This window comes from Ricinus communis, chromosome 10, assembly GCF_019578655.1.
Source record: "Ricinus communis isolate WT05 ecotype wild-type chromosome 10, ASM1957865v1, whole genome shotgun sequence".
In the NCBI taxonomy this organism is placed as follows: Eukaryota; Viridiplantae; Streptophyta; class Magnoliopsida; order Malpighiales; family Euphorbiaceae; genus Ricinus; species Ricinus communis.
This window is the reverse complement of record NC_063265.1, coordinates 16371246-16394527: the sequence shown is the minus strand read 5'-3', so window position 1 is coordinate 16394527 and position 23282 is coordinate 16371246. Positions and strand designations below refer to the sequence as shown.

At 32.2% G+C, this 23282-nt stretch overlaps 3 protein-coding genes and 1 long non-coding RNA gene across 6 annotated transcripts; 2 read left to right on the top strand and 2 right to left on the bottom strand.

The window, feature by feature from the left end:
* The first annotated feature begins 1815 nt into the window (after positions 1–1815).
* Positions 1816–2555, top strand: LOC107262015. The gene is made up of 2 exons (XR_001535937.3): positions 1816–2059; positions 2165–2555. It is a non-coding gene; the product is annotated as an uncharacterized LOC107262015 (long non-coding RNA).
* A 752-nt stretch (positions 2556–3307) lies between these two features.
* Positions 3308–8521, bottom strand: LOC8267172. Its single transcript, XM_048370087.1, has 12 exons — positions 8119–8521; positions 6869–6933; positions 6604–6676; positions 6371–6389; positions 6088–6207; positions 5547–5616; positions 4886–4929; positions 4747–4788; positions 4530–4589; positions 4303–4370; positions 3757–3814; positions 3308–3638 (listed from the first exon to the last, which is right to left on the bottom strand). Exons 1-12 carry the CDS (start codon positions 8424–8426, stop codon positions 3546–3548), a joined length of 1020 nt encoding a protein of 339 aa, XP_048226044.1. The 5' UTR covers positions 8427–8521; the 3' UTR covers positions 3308–3545.
* A 5395-nt stretch (positions 8522–13916) lies between these two features.
* On the top strand, positions 13917–14827 carry LOC8267171. Its single transcript, XM_002528710.4, has one exon. It carries the CDS (start codon positions 13982–13984, stop codon positions 14453–14455), a length of 474 nt encoding a protein of 157 aa, XP_002528756.2. The 5' UTR covers positions 13917–13981; the 3' UTR covers positions 14456–14827.
* Positions 14828–17582: 2755 nt separating this feature from the next.
* On the bottom strand, positions 17583–21803 carry LOC8267170 (heme-binding-like protein At3g10130, chloroplastic). Of its 3 annotated transcripts, none has more exons than XM_025159041.2 (9): positions 21505–21803; positions 21029–21115; positions 20862–20932; positions 20666–20767; positions 20456–20560; positions 19658–19793; positions 19042–19151; positions 18815–18913; positions 17583–17953 (listed from the first exon to the last, which is right to left on the bottom strand). In XM_025159041.2, exons 1-8 carry the CDS (start codon positions 21710–21712, stop codon positions 18839–18841), a joined length of 894 nt encoding a protein of 297 aa, XP_025014809.2. In that variant the 5' UTR covers positions 21713–21803; the 3' UTR covers positions 17583–17953; positions 18815–18838. The 3 variants fall into 3 exon arrangements, with proteins under 3 accessions (XP_025014809.2, XP_048226216.1, XP_002528755.2); XM_048370259.1 differs by lacking the exon at positions 17583–17953 and adding an exon at positions 18361–18582; XM_002528709.4 differs by lacking the exon at positions 17583–17953 and having other exon boundaries at positions 18696–18913.
* Between the last annotated feature and the right edge of the window lie 1479 nt (positions 21804–23282).

The window sequence follows — 23282 nt, the reverse complement described above, 5'->3', positions numbered from 1 at the left end:
CATAGTTTGACGTCCCAAAGTCTGATATCGTTTTCTTTTACAGAAACAAAATATTGCAAAGTTCTCTTCTTCAATGAGAACCGCCACTCCCTAGGTAGCACAATGTTCGAGATCAATGAAGTATTTTCTTTGAACAATTGATTGGTGTCTGCAATAATAAAGATGATCACAGTGTTAAGCCAAGTTGCTTAGTTTTGGATCAATCGAATTAACTATTTCTTCATTTCTTGAGAACTTGTTTGTCCTCATAGTCTTAATCGTGTGATTTTAATTGGAATGAAATTCATAAAATTTATATATTTAATTAAAATAAAAATATATTTATAATTTATATAATTAAATTTATAAAATTAAAATAAATATAATTTTTCTATTAATTTCACGTCAGTAAGTCAATATATTTTATAAAATTAAAATATATTTTTAATTTAATTTTATTATTTTATTTTTGATAGCTCAAAAAGTTAGAATCTCAATCCCCATACATATAAGGTTTCAATACTTATAAAATATTCATACTTCTAAGCAAAAGAAAAGCATGATTCCCACCCACAAAATTACCCCACATCACCATTAGCCAATGTACAAATAAAGTTGCAAAAATAGAGCAAACTTCTTAGGCCGAAAGGCTAAATTCTACAGCAAAGTTTGTGTTCCAGAATTAAAGAGGAACTGCCAATCAGTTATCCGACCACCACAAACCTCCACATCCATCTTTCTTCTTCACAAACAAATGGCACCTTCCCCTTTTATGCCTATATTTCACTTCTTAGTGGATTGGACCCACCATTATGACAATGCTAAGTTCCACATGCCGGCATATCACTGGCTTTGTGATTCCATGTCTCTCCATTTTCTTTTCTTTTTTTTTCTCCTTCCTGTAACATTTGTGGTGTTCCTTGTCTGTTTCTTTTGGAATACCTTATTTTTGGTATCAACATGGAAGCTGGAACCAATTCTTTTGCATTCTTTTTTTAAGATTGTAACTAAGAGGTATTAGACACTAATTCTGTATGTTACGTTGACCCTCGGTTTGATAGAATTTTTCATTTTATCTAAAAAATACAAATTTCTTAGTGGTTTCCGATTATGCTAATTTGTTGGATAAGTAAATCATATCCCGAGTCTTCTATAGAATAATATATCTTAAGTTTATCTTATATATATTAGTCATTTAATAATAGAATAATAATGTATTAAAAAATTTTAAAAAAATTATTTAAAACCACAAAATAAGCCAGAAACTATAAAAGAAGAAATAATATATAAATTTAAATTTTTTAGAAAAACTAAAACATACTAGAGATTCTTACATACACCAGATGCATGAACTACAATAAATAGATAAATGACACGTGTATATAAACATTTTATATTTTGATATAGAATAATTGACACATATACTAATATTTTTTAAAATTAATAAATATATATCAATTTATTGTATAAGCCAGAACATACACATCAAATAGTCAAAAATCAAAATTTTTGAAAGTTAAGACCCGACCTCCTTAGCTAACTAGGAAAAGTTATTATATTGTCTAGACTTCTATGCTCATATGTTAGGAACTATTCTCAAATTTGCATCCGAGTTTTCTCTCTTAAATAAAAAAAGAAACACTACGATAATAATATATGATAAACCGGAATGGTGATGGGAACTGTAAGAGGGTCTAAAAGCTAGGAAAGATATAAAACTTTTAATTTGGCTTTTGCCTTTAGCTTTATTCATAAAGATGATATTCCAAGGACAGACCATGATTGGTCATTTTATGAACTTTTTTTAACTCAAAGATATGGACTAATAATTAAGGATCCACATTAAGGCAAGGAACAATGAAATGTTAATATCAAGAGTTATGGCCTCATTTCCAAGATGAGTTTGTATGATTATTACTGAGAGTACATAATTGGAAGCAGACAGGACGCCTGAAGTGCCAAAGAAAAGATGGGTCAGTTCAGTTTTATCTCATAATCAAAGTGCCAGAATCAGATGCCCAATCCACAATATCTCAGTGCACTATAAGAAGCTCTTAGTTCATGAAAAAGGGAAGAAAAAGTAAGAGAATGTTCAATAATTTAGTTTATGAACCTTCACTTGCCACAAAAAATGGCAAGATTTTTACGCTACCTGTTTTGACAACTCTTTTCTTTTGAACTACAGAACATACACAAGATAAGAATCTACAATAAAAGATGCAGGTCAACTTCTCAACTTGGATATACTTTAGTCACCACTATGGGAGGACCATCTACCATGCTTCACAAGTTCTAGTCCCATCTTTAAAGATGTAATGTAACAGCCTTCCTTACTAATTTCTTCATGGTTCTAGGCTTCTTTTTATTATGCTTCTTGTCCTGATGGCATAATAGGGTAGACAGGGGTTTATTACAGCTTTAAGCTGATCTACTTTCAACTCCTAATATCACCAATAGAGCTATTCATTGTGGTGATCTAAATGTTTTTATTTTGCATATATTGTCCTCAATGCACGAGACTTCTAGTTTTTATGAAGGTCTTTTGCATTTCTAAAGTAGGAAAGGATCTAAGATTACTGGACTTGTGTACACATGTGAGATCTATTTTCAGTTGCGCAAATATCGATAGCTAGTCTATGATAATTGGTCTAACATAGAGCTCAAACTTATATTGAAAAGCTCAATAATCATATCACCAAAGCTTTTTGTGGCTTGCGCTTAAACAGCACAAATCTATATCTCAGATCCTTCATCCTAATGCCAAAACCAGCTTTGAGCTATCTTCATGAAGTATTTCAATCAGCTTTTCCACAAGACACAAGTTTTCTTCCTTTCTGCTCCTAAAAATGGATAAAGACCACAATTTTTCAAATCATATGCTATGCGCCATTCAACAGGACCTGTAATCATATCCAACACCTTACAAGAATGCACTCTGACGAGTTTTCTCCTTCCTTTAGGTTTCCCTTTACTTTAAACAAGGAACTGCGTCCAACACCCTCCAGTATTTCTGCTGAAGAAATTTTCATGCTTCTATGCAGCTCAACTTCTTGGCAAGAAGTCACTGTTCATGATGCCTCCTGTTCTAAATCATAGCAGAAAACATAGTAATTTTCTGATCCCTCAACAATCCATTTTTTCGCTTACCATTTTTACCTTATGTACCAAATTTGTGGATGAAAAGCTCGAAGTTGTTGAATGAAATTTACTAAACAATGTGGGAAAAGATTCCAGATTCCTGCAGCCACCATGCAACGACCTCTTTTTTTTTTTTTTATATATATATATATATATACACGACATGCTAGAAAAGATTCTTACGCTAGAGTTTTATGTTCCAATAAACAATTTTAGCAGAAAAAGGAAACAAAGTATTGGCTGCATCCCTCTGTAAGCAGGACTTATAGTCCTAAGTATACAATTAAAAAGCATAAACAATAACATCATTATATCATTGTAATCTAACATACTTTGCCTAGGAAGCACCAGGATGACAACCTCCATTTATTATAGAGAAAGGATTGGCGCCTCAACTATATCTGCAAAAGGTGTTTTAAAAGCTTTGCTTATTGTAGAGCATAAGTTGCTCTTAGATACTCCACGATGTCTGCACTTTCAAACATTTGCACTCCAGTATTTGGATCTTCTAAATATGGTACCTGTATATCATTACCGTAAAATTGATACCACCACCATTGCAGAATGTGATATTTTGCAGTGAAGCTTGTGTTCGTGTATAGGAATGAGTGCACAGTTTATTTGATAAATAGCAAGTACCTGAAAGTGTCCAGCTTTCTCATAAAGTGTCTGTCTTTTAGGGCTTCCACGAGCACAACTAATAGCAGAAACAGAAAAGGTTAATGAACAATGTATCAGTGACTACGCACACATGCAACAATTTAAGACCGATGGAAACATTGTTCATGCAAAAATGGGAACAAAACGTAATAAATAATGCATATAATGGCATCAATTATAGATGTCTTGATTATAGGGATCATCTCTTTCTGCATATGTAAGCATGAAACAGCTGTCCTGCTTGATTTTCTTGAAAATCTCTGGATGCACAAGCTGATATTATTGAAAGTTCTTCTCTGAATGCACTAACCAGATATATGGTAATTTTAATGGTAGTTGTTCATTTGACAGCTAAGACTATTTGAATATAAAGCTGGAGAAAAATAGGTAGATATTAACCACATTTATGACCGAATTATCCAAGAAACAAACAAAAAGGAACTAAGCATGTCTAATTTTCAAAGTACAATGATCTCATTCTGAGCATGAGGTATTTTAGCAACGGAGGCAAGATATGGACTTTACCTTCGTTGAATATGTGGCAATTCTAACTCGACGAGTGTTTCACGAACAATTTTGCAGAAAGGGGAACCCTGAGAAGGAAAAGAATATTTGAGTGATAAGACTTCCACTGAATACATCAGATCCATAATTATCATGTTTTAGACAGCACACGGGAAAAATGCCTGAGAATGCAAACCGAAATCCCTTGGGAATATCAATTACAGTAAATGATTTACAATTATACACACCTCATATGACCATATTTCAAGTGGTTTGGGTGGCAATCTTGATGGAGTATAAGATGATCCCTGCATAAAACCCAAGAAAAAGTTGAAGAACAGGCTGCACCGCATTTACAACTTGCCAAAAATAGCAAAATTATGATGACCGAACATTCTAACATTAATATGACATCAGTATACAAACATGCTTGGCAATTAATTAAGGAACTTAAACCAGTATTACCTTTCCTGCACGACCAATCATAGCAAACCCTGCAGTCAAAGTCTACAAAAAACCAAATTCATCAAACAAGAAGCAGTGTATCATAAAGCTTAAACTTAAAAAGTGATATGAAAAGGTAATAGAAAATTCAAATGCTAACCGTGAAAAGACCAAGTGACAACATGAGAGGAACATTTCCATCACCTATACAAAATAAGTCCAACATAATAAATGATTATTGCTATGGATTACAGCAGAGATACATAATGTATAAGAAACAAATTGCATCTTAAAATACTATGCTTCTCATGCAAGGTAACAGATAATCGTTGTAAAGGTTGATGGAAGCCAAAAAATGTATTACAATAGCTGCTAAAGAGGCATCTGACATGCCTAATTTAGTTATCTCATCTCCTTCGACACTTTATTTTAACTTAATGTGCCTTCGTCATACATAAGTTTGACATGTAAAATGAAAATTGGAACTTGAGAATGATCCTCCAAATGTATGGGAAAATGAGATTTACAAATGTGAAGCACGAGAATGTCTAACATCCATAAATGATATTCAAGTCCATGCAAGTTAGTTAACTACCATAATTGAGGGAAGCAGAGTTTTAAAAGTTTTAAACAAAAATGAAATATTTGTTTACTGTGAGAAGTGCAGATGATAATAACAAAGAAACATCAAACTCTTATTGTAAAGTTATTCTAGGAATTGAATAGTTTGACTATATGATTCGGCAGGAATTTTTGGTTTGCAAATACATTAATATAGTCAAAATAGCCAATGAAAAGCAAATCAATGCAGAGAAACACACCATATTTCCCAACCAGATACTTAATTATGTCATCTGACTCATACATAGCAGTTCCAGTATTTGGATCCACCTGCACCAAGAACAGCAGTTTAAATATTAGTTCCCACTCAAGGCAACTCACTAAAGACTCAATATGATAGAAAGATATCAAGCCTAAATGTCTGATAGGGAAATTTTGTTTTCTACAGCTGGAATGCAAGTTTTGGAATTAAGGACTTGAGCACTCTTAGAATTCCCTAAAATTTGCTAGGGAAATTTGGTTTCTGAACTTCCAATTTTTTTGTCAATCAAACAGAAACGTGTCCCCCGGATTTCTTAGGGAAATGAGATTCTAAACCAAAAGGCTCATATTACAGTTTGAATGCAAGGTGCCTTAAACGACAACACTACGAGACACTAGCATCTATTTAATTTGTTTGGGCAATTAGTGGCTGCAGGTACCAAAAAAGTTTTTTACTTTTTATGTTTTCCATACCGCATGTCAAGTAATAAAAACTGAAAGTTAAAAAAGAGAAAAATAACTAAAGGAATAATGCCAAACCATGTAAGGAAACTGCCTTTTTCCACCCAGTTGAATAGCCTTGGGGCGGAAAGTGGGACCATCTTTTGGGCAAGGATAAAACAGAACATCAATATCCAAGACTGCAACAATTTCTCTAACCTGCACATAATCACACTTGTTAGCAAACATCACAAGGAAGATATTGAATGCACAGTGGCTTGGCACTTATAGAACAATCAACTAGCAAATGAAATATATGAACATCAGACATGCCACATTAAATGCGTAAAGAAAAATGTGCATAGTCTCATTAAAATATTACCTTGCGACAAAATGGACAGCTGAAGTTTGCAGGTGGTCAATGAAAATCCGTATGTGGAGAAGCAAGTAAAAGTACCCAGTGTTATTTCAACAAATTGCGGTGCAAAATGCCACATAGAAGATAAAAGAGGAAAAGGGAAAAGTCTATAATTTCTCTTTTCCTTCTTTTTTTAAATAGGAAGTTAATATCTATTCATTCTTCCAACAAATTAAGTGACTGGAAAACCAGCTTACCTTTCAAACTCATAGATTTCAATAGGTTTCTCTGGTCGAGGGCCTAGTTTTGAGGTCTCTTTCACTTTATAACCTATTAGCATGCAAAAAACCATATGAATATATGAAGTAAAATGAATTATTCATATACTTCTACTTAAACATGAATATCAATTGAAGGCTGCAAAAATTGATTCTCCCTTTCTTTACTCTTTTGGTTGAAAAACAGTTTTGACCATCCATTTAGTTTTATACATAGTGAAAATTCAGAAAAATTGACAGCTACCTGCTGCTCCTAGAGCATATTGATCAGGTGGAATCTCATCCTTGGAAACAAAAGATGCAGAATACCTGCAAAAATACAATGCAAGTACATAAAAAATGAGACACCCTACAAGTGCAAGGAGCTGATGCAATGTAAACAGTATGACATAAAACATAATAATACTTCAGCAGTGTTGTGAGTCATAACCTGTCTACATAAGAATGCTTTAGATTGAGATTGCTGGTTTGATAATCCTGATTCCTCGATCTTTTTCAGTTATTTTTTAGCATGTCGAATTTATCTTTTATTTATTTACTTTTTCTTTTTTTATAAATATGTAAAATGACTTAAGGTATGCCAAAAGGGGTGGTGTTGAATCCTATATCACACGGGAGGCATACAAGGGAGACACTAAAGGACAACGAAAGTGAGAAAAAGAGAAAAAAAATCTTAGCATAAAGCTTTATTACAATAATAATGGCAGGCCCCATTTGAATCCCTTTTTCTCTATATGCTCAAAATCCTGTACCCTATTCCAATAAATCAAGGTAAATCACAAAATACTTTACCTATCCCTGTCCCTTCCTATGTCAGTTGTCCCCTTAAGTCCAATTGCTGCTTAGATAGAATCACATGTTCAATTCTGCCCTTCATTTTATCTTTAATATCACTACATGAAAAAGCTTTGCCCAGAAAGCACAGAAGAGTTAATATCAAAGTACACTGCATCAATATTTCAATATATCTTTCCTGTCTTATTATATACGAGAACTGAAAGATTGCATTCCCACCTTTCCTTTTGCTAATAATGCCTTAATTTGAGTCTAATTTCAGTGAAACTGCATATGGCCTTTGGCGTCTGGTTATATCCTTTATGTTGACACCATCCTACTGGGTATCATGTTGACATTGTGAAAAGAAAACTTTATTGCCTAACTGGTTTGAGTTGCTAACTACCATAATACCTCTGTCCATAATAATAAAAGAGATATATATTCCTAGCTCTGCAAAAACTCAGTGAGTAGCTCACTGTGTGCATTTGTTGATATATCGTAATACAACTGAAGAAAAATGTTCCATTTTACCAAAATTTTACTTCCAAAACTACCAATTTGGTCTCTTTTCTTATTTAGTCACATGAAATTCGTCTCTAAGTAGTAATATTCTTGCCAACTTCACTCACACAGTTATAGCAAAATCTTGGAAAAGTAATCACAACCACAAATAAGAACGAAAGAATAAGCAAGAAAAGAGAGAGAATTTTGCCATACCCGGAAACAAAAACACCAGTGCCTAACCGGAAAAGCAAAGCAAGAGAAGCACCAAGAATATCCAAAGTCTTGCCAGGCTTCACAGTGAAAGGCTGAGGCTTTGGCGGCTTGAAATTGGGTGGAGGAGTAAGAGTAGCCTCAAGCTTCTTGTCATCTTTAGCAGTGGCTGTTGAAGTAGAAGAAGAGGTAGGAGTCTCTGAAGTGGCCCTAATAGCAATAGAAATTGGTCTTCTTCTGGGTGCTTTTTGATTGCTGGGAACTGAACAGAAAAGAGAAGATGGAGAGATGTATGCGACTCTGGTAGCCATTGTTCTTGAAAAATTGGAGAAGTGAATCACATCCGGGACTTCCTCTTGTCGAGAAGTTGCTGCTGGTGTGTACTTGGATTGGACACATAGTTACTGTCCTGTCCATGTTTAAGAATGTGACATGTAATTCAGTTTTGGCCCTTCATTTCAGTTCTGTCGCATTTTGATTTTTGTCTCTTTTATTTATGAAACAGAAATAACAAGAAATGTTTTGTATGTTTGTGAAAATTGTTAAAATAAATAACACGTCCAACGTTGTACTTATTTGACGATCACCAGAAGCTTTTACTTATTTTGATTTTCACGAAGGAAGGAAACATATTATTAAACGGACCCTTTCTTCTAAGGCTGTAACCCAGTTTTGGATATACAAAGTTCAAAATCGTCAAAATTTGGGTTTAAATTTTTCAATTTAGGCCCATTAAATTAGGCCATAACCTAACTCAGAGCAACCCACATCTTGAACAACGGTATAACTGACATGACAAAACACATAATTAACAGGCACCTAATATATACGAATGCATCAGCATTTCTGTTCATACACGTACATTTCATGCATATATAGTCAGTATGAGAATTCGATATTTTGCACCCAACGGTTTTATTATGATCTACTTATTATTTTGATAGGTAAGGCCTAAGTTAATGTTTCAGATAGTATGTGCACAATCTTGATTCTCTTGTTGCACAAAGTAGTCATATAATTCTGTCAACTACATTGCCACCGTTGCTACAAGATGGACGGCAATTAAGTTAGTCGTCAACTCGAAAAATATTTTAAAGCGCCTTGATTTTCAATCAAAGTGAATTTGAACTTGAGTAGCTTGACGAATTGAATTCATATTTCATAAAATTTAATCCTACATGTTCATTATTTTATTTTTAAATAATAACTGAATTGAGTTTAAATTATTATTATTTATTGAATTCAATTCAAATAGATTAAATATATAAATAATATAAATACAAATTTGAAAACTAGAATTCAATAGAATTCGAGTTGAGTTCAATAAAATTAAATTTGAATAAGTTTAGCACTATTTTAATTCGAATACACCTGGATTAAACATTAAAGCGATGCTAGATCAGAATTTGCGCAAAACTGACGGACTTTGAGAAGAAAAGGCTACAAGAGCAGAAGTTGTGTAAATAAGAACATCCATGCCTAAATTGTACGTGCATTCCAAAAGGGTTATTATCCATTGGTGTCTGGTGTGAGAGTAAATGCATGATGCACTAAGCCGCCGTCGAGTAACTGAATGTATAATCATAACATCACGCATGACACTATGATGCAATGTTGCAATCATTATCTAAGAGGGCAATGACATTCACTAGTGCTTTATTATAAGTTTTTGAATCTCCAAGTCAACAATACCTTCTATCCAAGTTAAAAAGAGAAGTCTACTTGGCGGTGCCGCCCAACCATCGGGAAGCAAGTGTCATAGTCTCAGGTGCCATGTCAGCCGACCGAGGTCCCCTCCCACTATGAACCAAAATCTTATAGTGGCAACAAAGCAACAAAAAGGAAGGAAATGTTGGAGGAAGATCAGAGGAAAATCTCGAACACTTTCAAAGAATGGGAAAGGAATGTTGTCTTAGTTTGAAAGAGGAGTTACTTTTCCATTTTGAGTTCTTGAAAAAGCAGGACAAATCCTGCGTGAATGTTAACTGTATTTTTAACTCCAGAAAAGGAATCTGTTCTCATTTTAATGGGTGGGAGGTTAGACTTAAAGATCCATAAAGCAATAAGCCAAAAACAATTGAACCCAGAAACAAACAAAAAAAAAAAAAAGTGGCATAACTAAGATTGCAAGAGAAATGGCTCTTTGCTTCTCCTTAATTTCTGATGGAGATATATTCAAGAATGAGAAATCCAACTTCATAAGAAAGTAGGTGAAAAAGTAACAAGGGTTTTTGCATTCTTTTTAGGGTAGAAAATATGACACAGTAATATTAAAAAAAACTACAACAAATACGAATAAAGAATTACGTACGAGTCTTTTTCAAATAATTATTATTTAAGAAAAAGAAGAAATGTCTTTTGTAAATTATGAAATAAATAAATGAAACCCTAAGGCTCAAGCATTTGCCATAGGTCCCTTTACCATAATTATAACTTGAAAACATTTAAGCACTTACTGATATAGTGGGCAAGAAAAGATGCATTCATCAGGATGACATAATTACAGCATTTTTAATGGATCTTCTTAATCAAAAACAGAAAAAAGAAAGAAAGCAAAATATACTAGCTAAATATCGAGCATAAGGAAATATCTTTCCAGTTTAACAGTTCTTGAATATGCTAAAGCACCAGGCAGGATAAAAGGTTTCATATCTCTTTTCTGGTTTCTTTTAGGTCAAATATCTTCCATTGTTAAAAGTGATATGAGCATCCAGTTCGCCAGCCAGTGATTGCTCGGCATGTATATATATCTTAGCTGGGATGAACCTTTCATCAACTGAAACAAATATCAAGATTTTGTTTTCCTCATCCAATGCAAATTAAATATCATAATTTCTTTTGACATAGAAAAACACTGTCACTGTCTATTCTATCCATTTTTGAAGCAATCTTATCTTCATAAATATGGAATATATAGTATACTATATATATATATATATATATATATATATACCAATCTCCACCATAGAATTAATATGATTTATGCACGTAATGAATAAATTAAGCACAATAAGATATATAAATACCAACATTTAATAAATAAGGGTAAATATTAATATCTAATTTAATGAAAAGAACTCTCTCTATATACTTTCTAGGATGGATGCATTTATAATTGGAGAAATTTCTGAAGACTTACAGCCAGCATGCGTGTAGAAAAACATCAGGAGGCACTAACAAAAAGATTTCTGTTCGCTAGTCATTGTCTTTTTAGGTGTAATATTCTATAGCTATAATGTTTTTGTGAGTCATTAAACTAAGTTTATTACATCAACTTCTATTTTATATGGGGTTGAAATAATAATGTAAAGTTTTATTTTAATTATATAACTTTATTTTATTATAATTTAATTATTTTGATAATAAGAAATTAATATATCATATTTTTCTCTTTTAATTATTTTTTTCTAGTTAATTATATTTGTCGCGTGTCAATTTTTCATTTATAAAATAGATAGATTGAAATACTATTAAAAATAAATAATTAAAATAAAATAAAATTCAATATAAAATTTAATAATCATTTATATCATTATTCTCTAGAGTCGATAGAATAAACTTATTAAACTAGATTATTTATTATTAATCATGATGTATAATCTAGAGCGTGCCAGACAAAATCTCTCGAGTTCGAAAGCTTAATTAAACTAGAATAGTACATTACTACCTCATCTACTTAAATATTAAATATAAATTTTTTTCATTAAAAAAAAATGATCAATCGATCTAATTAAAACACTTAATCAAATAAACTGCTAATATTTTTATTTTGAAACATTTTAAACCAATTCATTTAGCCTAATTAAAAAAAAAAGGATATACTCACGATCCAATTAACTGAATTATAAGTACTCTTAGTTATACATCAATATTTAACTAATAAGGTCATTACATCAACTTTTGTTCCATTATATTGTAATTAGTTATTGCCACAATGGCTAATTAGAAATATTTGCCTCTCTTTTAAATTCTTTTCTGAATTTAATAAAGAAAAAGTTCACTTCCTACCCACTAGTTAAAAAGATTACTCGGAAACTTAATAATATATTAGCGCATGCGTGTAGAAAACATCACCCAGCACTAAGCAAACCTTTGTTTTATTTTTCATTTTAATTTTTTCTAAAAGCTCAACTTTAAATTTTCCCAGTTCATGCCCTCGTCTCCAGTGGGTCAATCATTTTATGCCCTCCATATTAAATATTTTTTGTTTTAATCTATAGATCACAAATGTTCTCCAAAACTGCAATTCTGCCATTTGCGCCATGTTTTACCCTGCCAATACAATTTTCATTCTTTAAATTCCCACTAAATGCCCAACTGGGGCAGCCTGCCATGGACCCCAAAGGTTAAAATCTGAGACTTGCGGCTTGAGACCTAACTAACGTGTATGGGTCAGTAGGCAGTCACAGTACGGTATTAGGACAGGCACTGATTCATGAAAAGGACACTAGAGTTGATTGGGATTATAGCTAGCAGAACTTGCTAACTCGCTCCAAATTGCTAATTAACTAGCTGTAACTGTTGTTCTCAGCTCAGGATGCCATATGCACTGCATCTAGTAAAATCTGTGCTTTCCTTTTCTTTTTGACAACATGGAGAAATTTCATGTGTATATATCCCACCATGCATATTCGACAATTTCCACATTTAGCAATTCTTTTGATTCGTTTTGCACGACAAAATGAGACTTTGTTGATTGGTTCAAATTGGAACTACACTTTACTGTGATTCGTCCTGTCAACATACAGGGCGATTCACAGTATATTGGGGTTCCAATTTGAATCAATTGTAAATGAGTGATAAGTTTTTTAAACTTCATTTTAAGAAAGTATTTTTTTATATAGTAATATTTGTATAAAACTGTATTACTATTTTATCTTATTTGTATAACATGTTACGATAGTAACATATTTTCTTTTATTTCAATTATTTTACCAATAAAGAAAAATTTTAATATTAAAACTTTCATTAAATTATAATATTTTCATTATTATAAATATTATTTAGTTCTAATTTGTACGACTGTAAAGAGATTTTATTGTATTTTACAACAATTTGGTTTTTCAGATTCAACGAATCACACGTAACAAATGAATATTGACAAGTGAGCAATCGTATTATACACACATCAAAACAATATGAAAACAGGAAGAAGAAGGAACACTTACTGCCAAGTAGAAGCAGATAGTCAATGCTGCACAACATGCAATCAACCAGATAACCTGATCCATGGTGCACCAGTGGTCAACCACTTGAGTGGTCCTATACAGGATCTAGCTAAGCTAATTCCTCCACCGTAAAAATTGGAGATCTGGTGATAATCCACTTGCAACACAATTGGGGCAAACAAGGCCCTGCAAATTGTTAATTGTCTGATGAAAAAGTTAAACAACCCAATAACCCACTCATAACAATTAACTAGAGATGACAGTAGTAAAGTTTGTGCTGCACAGTACAAAACACTAGCAATTAAAGATGCAATATACATACTCATGTTTTTTTAATTACCTCTTTATAATGCTGCTAATAGTGCATTATACTTATTATTAATGAATAATGACTCGTCAATCCGGTTCAATCGACACTGGTCGGTTTTGAGTTTCAAAAGTGAATTATTTCCTCGATGAGCAGATCATGACTCGCGCTGATGAGCTGCAAGTCCTGCTTACACACTGTCAAAAATCAACCCCATGGGACCCAGACAAAGATATAAGGGTGTTTCTGTAATATATGGAATATGACAGGGGTACCTTCATAGCCATTTTCCATATAAATACTTCACTTCTGTGATCCCAATCCCCAGCACGCAAAATAACCAACCTCTGAATTTACCATAATTCTTCATAAGCTATCAGCAATAGAAATCATGGGGAATTGCATAGTTCTTCAAGAAAAAGTTGTTAAGGTCATGAAACCAGATGGGAAGATTCTTGAATATAGAGCACCCGTCAGAGTTCAGCAAGTACTATCAGAGTTTTCAGGTCATGCAATATCTGATTCCCTTCAGGATTTTCAGCATCTCTTACCAGATACCAAACTGCATGGTGGCAGCTTGTACTATCTTGTAGCTCTTCCTTTACCATCCCCAGAAGTTAAGAAGAAAGTTAGATTCTCAATTCCAGAAGAGGAAAACAAAAAAGAAACTGGAGCTGTGAGAATCAAGTTGGTCATCAGTAAGCAAGAACTGCAGGAAATTCTGCAGAAGGGAGGGGTTTCAGTTGATTACATGATTTCTCAGCTTCAGGGTCAGCAGAGAGTACACAGAGTTGATACATCTGATAATGATGGCTGCCATAAAGGTTGGAAGCCTGTATTAGAAAGCATACCTGAAATAGACTAAAAAAGTGAACTAGTCCCTTTCTTATATCTAAGTAACTTTCCTGTAGTATGTTTAGCAAACAAAACATGTAGTGTATACCGCAAAGATACTGGAAAATATACTGTTTAAGCCTGTCTTCTCATGACAAGTGCTTTACATCTATTCTCTCTTTCTTTCTGATCAGTAGAAATGATTTGCTAGTCACATATATAACCCTGCTACAATCCAAAGAAGAACAGCTGACACAAACGAAGGGCGAAATCCAAAACGAAAGCTCTTTCACCTAAAAAGAGAAATCATGTACCTTCACAATTGTAACACCAACATCTACTTTTTTTCTTTTTCTTTTTTAATTTCATTCTGGATCAAGTCTTTTGCTTGGTATTACAATCATATCCTTGAGTACCCTCTATCAGAAATTGTATATTTGAGAAAGAGTTGTAGCTTGAACTCCCCCCCACAGGAATGGTCTGTTAGATTTGACAGCCACATATACTACTATGATGTTGAGTGCATGCTGCATCAACTCTTTCCCACAAGTTGGGCCCTAGAGTTCCTGCTTATCATCCACGTTAGAAAGGGAACATCAATTCAGTCTAATGGAGCCAAATAAATCAAAATCCTTCAAGTCTTGGAAAATTAATTGTTCATTAAGCCAAGAAAACACAAATTGGTGAAAAGAAAAAAGCAATACACAAATCTAAACCCGAGTGCCAAATCAGCTTCTTGTTTCACCATACAACAAGTGAAAAAGAAGAATTACTTTTCCATGTAAGCTTCACATGCCATCATACTGAATATGATAGTGAGACAGATTTAAGAGAAATTATAACCAAAACTATATTCTTGGATGCATGCCACATAAGAAAGATGATGTGGCAATACAGGCAAGCCCTTCTATTCCAGGGCTCACCTGCCAGATCAGTGAAAAAGCTATATGGAAAAAAAAGAGTGAAAATCATAATAATATGTACATGAAAGAAAGAAAGAAAAAAAGAAGAATCCTTTCTTCCACCCATAATTACAACATTAGTGGTAGTGCATAGTGCTGGTACTGCTGCCATGGTGGCAGTGGTGCTAATTGCACTTGATACAATATATATCTGAAAGAATACAACAATATATAAACATGGCGGCAAAGTCTTTAGGGTAATATGCATTACATTTGAATCGTAATCCACTATGAGATACGAGATTGCAACTTTGGCACATTTTACTCTATTTTGAGTTGCGCATCTTCCAATGTATCAATACGAAAATAAAGAATTTTTGATTTGGAGTAATTATGGAATTACCATTATATTAGTTTATAGGTTTTATTACTTCGTTTGATAGCATAACAAAATTATATTTGATAGCATAAAAAAAATATTTCATGTAATGTAATAATAAATACATTATATTATTTTAAAAATATAAAGAATTAATTATTCTTGATTTAATGTAGTACTCAATATACGAAAGATATATAATTGTGATTACATATAATATATATATATTGTTTATTTTTAAATTTTTTTAACATAATTCTAACATTGTAGTACTTAACATAATTTTAAAGATATCTAATTCTACTACTCGATGACTAAATTCAGTTACCAGTTAGCCAGTTAATATATTCCAACAGTGGACGATTAGTATTTTAAAAAATTAATAATTTTAATAATAATTTTTAAAATAATTTACTTTAATATTTTATTTTTACATTATAATAAATAAATTAAATATTGAAACAATATTATAATTATATTATCTTATTTATATTATTTTTACTTATAACCAACTGAAGCAATGAAATAATTATTACATTATAATTTTCATTAGATTACAGATTGCATTTCATTAACTGCCAAATATAGCTTAGATTTCCTAAATTTTCTTGTGAAAATAGCGACTTACTATGCTCAATTCTATACTCATAAACTGCTAATAATGGTTGAAACTTGATACTATTATTACAGCTACAAGTTAAAAGAACAAAAGCTAAAGCCTGCCTATCTGAGCAAGTTTCATGCATGAAAAATCAAATGGACAATCCACTGGAAGGAATTCCAAACCTTTGCCAGAAAACGCATCTGTTTGCATGAGGAATTCTTTAAATGGTCAATTATTCTGTCTTCTTGTGATATACCTATTCATTCATTTACCAAACTTGGGATATAATTCAGAAACAAAAACAGAGCAACTTATGCCCCCATCCACCATCACCTTATCAAACATCACAATATAAAATCCGTTCACTCCAAACAGGAATCGATTTTTGTGGGAAGTGTGTAGTATCTACTACCACACCTACCCAAATTCCATTACGCAGATACTGGATTCTTCCAAAACCTATAGTATTATTGGTGATTACTCGTAACAGGCCTGGATAAATCTGCAAAATGAGCACCTTATATCTCAAAATCTGTACGACTAATAAGGAGGAATCGTTTTCTCAACAAGAATTCAATAACAAATATAATCTTTTCATTTAATCTTGTGCATCTTCTGAGGAAAAATCTCATAGGTGGTGGTGACGGACTCAAACCCCACTATCTGCAGCATCCCCACTATGAGGATTAGTGGTTGACTGGAATGCCACAGTTAAGGTCACTCACGAATTCCAATCTGAAGGGGTGAGAAACACGTCCATTATGGAGTCTGCTTCGATTTGTTAGGTAGCATGTACGTAGAATGACATGGGCACCAAGAGAATTGAGATATCTTTCGTAATTTCGTGGCTTAAACGGTTCAGAAAGCACTTCTAAGTCATGAGGATAAGTTTCTTGAGAAACTGAAAAAGAAAAAAGAAAAGGCAGCATAGAGATGATTTACAAGGTGAGATTAATATTAGACATGTGGTGGCTAAGAATTCAGAGAAGGCTACCATTTTAAACAGAAAGACAAGAAACGTAAACTCTTCCTGAAGATTTTCTTTTTTCTATTTTGAGAAAAATGGGAAAATATTTCATTAATTGTAATTTCATTAAGGTTAACAATATGAAAATTCTTTCAAATAGACTGAGTATACCATTTCATTGGTTCGTAATTTCAATTACATATGCGTTATTTTTTAATTAGGTGTAATTTGTATTAACTAAATTCTTCAGTGATAATTAACCTTCTCAGGTTTGGCCATGTTAGCTCTAAGCAAGGACATAATCACTTACACTTGGTTTTCTCCTTCAAAATATAACATACAGGGATGGTTCTAAAGGACTTCAAAGAACTTCCTTTCAGGATGATGGGCTAAAATAATTTCTTCTAAATAAAGATATACACTTAGAATATACAAAAGTTTTTTCAATTGACACCCTGAACTTGCTCCCATCCTAGCTTAATGGGAGGTGTCAGGTTTAAATTCCACTTAAAGTAGGTTGTTGTTTTTGCGGGTTAGTCAAGTATTATTGTGTTGCTCACCCTGTGAACCAGAAATATATAACCACAGAGAGAGAGGGGGGCAACTATTAGATTGATTGATTGATTAATATCCCACTACATGAAGTCATGCCCCAATGCTTATCCTTGTACAACAAGCTGCAGAAAAGAGAGGTGATTATGTTAGACAATCAAATTACATCTTTATCCCTCTTGCAAAAATTAGGGCTAATTTGTCAAAATTCATAAAAAATGTTTTTTATTCTTTTTTTTTATTTTGATAAAAGTAAAGTGATTAACATTCTGGTGAGAGATGTGTGGTAAGCTGCCAAAAGAAACCTTCAAACCTCAGCAGATAGTTCACTTTCTCGTCATGAAGCAATGTCAATCAGTATTAAAGACTTGTTGGATCTTATACCAAAGCTCAAAAGAGAAACAGATTCAATGACAATTGTGGAAATCTTTAAGGGGGTTCACATCTTACACCCACTACTCTTCTGCCTCTACAAATTTCATATCAAATTACAATACACTGTAATATATTATAGATATGTCGAGATATTCAATGTTTACTGAATAATTTTATTTCTTACTTATCATAATCTTTATATGCAAATGCTTTACAAAAAAGGATTATTTGTATGTGTTTTTCCTCGTTCTCTTTTTAATGCTCTCATTTGTATGCAAATTCTCCCCTGCCACCTAACATTCGACCCGCTAAATTGCCCACTGTTCCTCTCATGTCCTCTTCACTTCAACTGGTGCATTACTTGTGTACAGAATGACCTCTTTAAATTTATCATAAGAACATTCCAATCAATACCAAGGCAATCTAACATCAAATAATTGTTAAATTTCCTATGGCTCAGGAAAAGTTTGATGCCCGATTGAAATGCCAAAAGAAACAATTCAGAAACTTCATATATACGAGCAATATTATTACTTCTATTTACATGATATGCATGAAGTTGTATATACTCAAATTTTACAGGATAAAAGTAAAATCATTATACTGTATACCTCAAGATTCTAGAATCAAAATAGCTATTCTTCCTTCCTCTCTATTTCTATTGCAATCTCGTTACGGCGTGTAAACGGAAGTGTGAAGGGGGGATTGTACTGCAACCAAAAAAAGTATTTCAAACAGGTGCCTCTGCAAAAGATGAGCTATAAAAGGAAAAGAAAAAAGAGAGAAGAAAGTAAACCAGAAACTTCTTTGGCAGTAGCATGTTATGAATGGTTCTCACCTGCGCAACTTCCATCGAAGCACCCTTTTTCACCCTAAACAGCGGGTCATTTTTCAAAGCATTTCGTAACTTCAATTCCCGTTGTTTGACATCTTCATCAGTAACGAAACCTGAATCATACATAGTATGGAGATTATGAGGTTTCTCTCTATGCACTTAAGGAAATGAGTAATACTGACTAATTAATTGACATACTGATTTACTATAAATTTAAATGCAACGTCTATTTATACATCTAACCCAGCTACGATCTTTGCTGTTTGAATTATATAAGTATACCTCTTCGTTTGTTTTTTTTAATATGCAACTAGAGAATGCAACTAATAATTTTAATATACTCTTTTATTAGAAATTTCGTCAAGTTTCTGACAAGATATTGCAAGCAATTACTAGCTTGAGCATCCTAAACATAACTAACAACTGAATGCAGATCTCTCCTACATCAAAATAATCAGGCACAATTGCACACATCAGGAGTCTTAAACTGGATAATCTTTTTATTGTGCCATCCACCCCATCGCTAACACCTCTACCACAAACAAATTACCATTTAACTTTTAAGCCAGTCATGATACTAATGAGGTTTAAGAGCTGTCAATCTATCAGAAGGGAAAACCTGAAAAGGCAACAACTGCAACAACTTTCTTTGGCACCTCTTTTATCTTCACTGTTTTATCTTTAGGCAACGGTAAGTCAGCACCATACTTGGAAGGCATGACAAAGGACATCTGCCACTTATCCTGATCTTCCACCTAGAAGAAGTTGTTACCATATTAGATTAAAAAAATAAAGAAAATAACAAAATCGTAAATCAAGATTAGTCAGTTAGACTCCAAATATACAAATATGGGAAATACTTGAAAAAAATAAATATACAACTCTTACATAGACCAAGCAACAGTTATATGGAAATACTTCAAGATAGACGACTCTTATATAGTCTAACCAACGGCACATACTTGCAGATAGATAACTCTTATATAGTCCAATTTTGATATATCCAGAACTAAAAGTGACCCAATTTGAGAACCCATTATAGGAGGCCCAGTACTAAACTACAAAACAAAGGTGGTCCTGCCAATCCATAACCCTTCACCTCAATCCAGTTATTCAGACTTAGATTTCCAAATGAAAATGATCCGCATCAACCACTAGACTCACATTCAGGGACCAAATCTCAATTCAACTTCAACCCATGAAATAGAAATCTTCTTCAATTTATTTTGCCAACAAAGTTAATAAATGGTAACTATACATTCCAATCAGCTGGACACGAGTACCAAAAAGGTTATAAAAGTTGGAATTCATATGCTAATGTGAAACAGTTCACATCCGTCTACGAAACCAAAGTAGCAAAGAAAAAATAGAACGAGCGGGGAACACATATCAACAAACATATATCCATAAAACTCACCTTCTTTGTTATCACAGGTGTTGTCATTTCCATTTTCTCTCCATCAGATTGAACTTTACGCGTGAAAACAGGTGTAGTCATTTCCATTTTTTCCTTTGTTACGTTCTGCGGAAAAATGAAAATATAAAGCAAAATAATTTAGCCAATATAAATAGGCATTCAGAAGGCCACAGCTTGAGCAATTTATCACAGGATACACGTCCTAACTACCTTACCAAACAAGTACTCGGCTAATACATTGAAAGACTGGGAAGCGCCATTGAGATCAAATCCAGTCTTCCCTGGCATTGTTGTCTCTGCTATAAAATAAGGCTTTTAACACAATTAATAACATCAGCACAATTACTTTAATCTAATCACAGAAATAGCAAAAGATAGAGAGAGAAAGAAAATGAACATAATATACCTCAACTTCTCTAATCTCGTATTGATCTCTCCTGCTCAGCACCTTGTACTCCACCGTTTCAAGATCCGGAACTATAGAAAACCACCAAACAAAAGGCAAAATGCACAAACTCAAAAACCCTAACTCCATTTCAATTCAATTCAACAATCAAAAGATAATAGAAGTACCAGCCATGAGTGCTTCCTCCAAATTCCGGCTCGCGAATCTCTTAGGGAACACGTATTTTGCTGTCTCATTCGCCAAATCGAATAAAACTGTGAGATAGAAAGAAAAAAAAAAAAAGCAATCAGAGTTGTTTGGATAAATCATGTGCAAGAGTTCAATTGAATTGAATTCCCGCACAATCATGTCAATTTTGGAAAATTTTCATTTCTTTCAAACTGCCTTGTTGTTATAAGTTGAAAGAATTGAATTCTAACAAATATGACCTTTAAAACTGACTGATTCAATTGAAATCTTCCATTTGTACACTTTCCAAACAAGGTATCAAAACTTAAAACTGGTCCAGAAAAATAAACACCTAAGCGTAACTGGCTAAATTAAAGAAACAACAATACGCGTTGCAGTTCGTTCTGCCCTCCCACCCAAAAAAAAAAAAGAAAAAAAGAAACAACAATACTAATAAAAATTCAATAACATTTACGTCGCTGGGACACATTGGAGGTCTGAGAAGCGAGAGCGAATATGAGAGAGACGCGAGCTTCGAAGGCGGATGACGTGGCTTTTCTTGGCTGTGCAGAGGTGGCGGTTCTGTCGGTGACCATGGATTTGATTATGGTTGTAGAAGAAGCAGTTAGAGTTTTACACCGACACTGAATTTGAATCATCGGTGAAGGGTTGCACAGAAGCATTTCTCCGTTTGTTTTTCCTTTGGCTCTTAAAGAAAGAAAAAAGAAGAAGTGTCTGTGGTTTTTAAATTTCTGTTGAAGAGTGAAATATCATTTGTTTATTATTATTATATATACAATTGGTGGTTAGTGTTTTCCCGGGAATTTTTATTATTATAACCTAAAGTTTTCGCATCTGATTTCTTTTTATATTATATAAAGTTATTAAAAATCTCCTAATAAAATAATAATTTATAAGTTAATAATAAAAACAAAAGTAAATTAACTATAACAAATTATTTACTACTAATCGTAATTATAATTAATTATTTTTGTTATAAATTTATTTACTGATTTTTGTTATAAATTTATTTTAAAATTGTAAATTATTCAATTTCTAATTATAAAAAAGTTTTAATCTTTTTTTTGAAACTGAAAAGAAAGTTTTAATCTAAAAATAGTATATTAAGATTATATTTCTAATGTCAGTTTATATATATTAGTTAATAAATTAGTAAATTATTATTATGATTTGCATTTTATCCTTTCTCTCAAATTGTATATCAGAATTGAAATTGATTTTGTGTATCACTCTTGTTCTAAAGAGGATACATTTGAAATATATTAAACTTTATGATAATTGTAAACTCTTGTTTATAGTAAATATTTTATTTAGTTATATAATCATTTTTTTTAACTTAGAAAATAACATTTTATTCTTATTAAGATTTAATTAGTATATTAATGTATTTTATATATTATATATACATATATATATAATATTATTTTATATATATATGCATGCAATTATTAGTTTTATTAATTACGGATGCTATTATTGTACATTACGTACCATATCATAATTTTATACACTGCTTCAACGAAGTTCATATTATTTGAGAAGAAAACAAACCATTTTGTCTTTTGTTTCATTAATCATTTTATATGATCTAGCATTCGTAATTATGATAAAGTTTAAAATAATAATAATTTTATGAGAACAATATTTATTGTTAGTAAAAATTTTAATAAATTAAACTCATGTGCCAATCAACTCCTTTAATTTTTGGCAATTATTGTTTCATATCCACAAAGTCGATGCAATTTCTTACTTTTGCTATTTTATTTTATTTTATTGTTGATAGTATCTCATGTTTTAGCTAAATTATATTAGCAATAGTTAAACTTTGTACTTTATAATAAAAAAGTATAAACTTTTAATTTATAATTAAATAATTGATAAATTTTTATTTTAATAACACAAGTAGATTTTTTTGACACATTTAGAGAGTAAATTAAATGAATGATCATCAAATTTTGCACTTTGTTATAAAAAAGTACCACCTATCTTTAAAATTAAAATTTTAATATTTTTTTATTAAAAAGTATATAATTTAATGACCATTTAAGTAATTTATTTTCACACTTACTTTTCACTGCTGCTAATAAAATTAAAATTTAGTAACTATTTAGTTACAAATTAATGGTTTAATATTTTTCTAAAATTTTTTATTATAAAGTATAAAGTTTGGTGAAGATGTTTTTTTGAACAGGAATTCATTCCGTCAAAAAGACTAACAACTTGCCTGAGCAT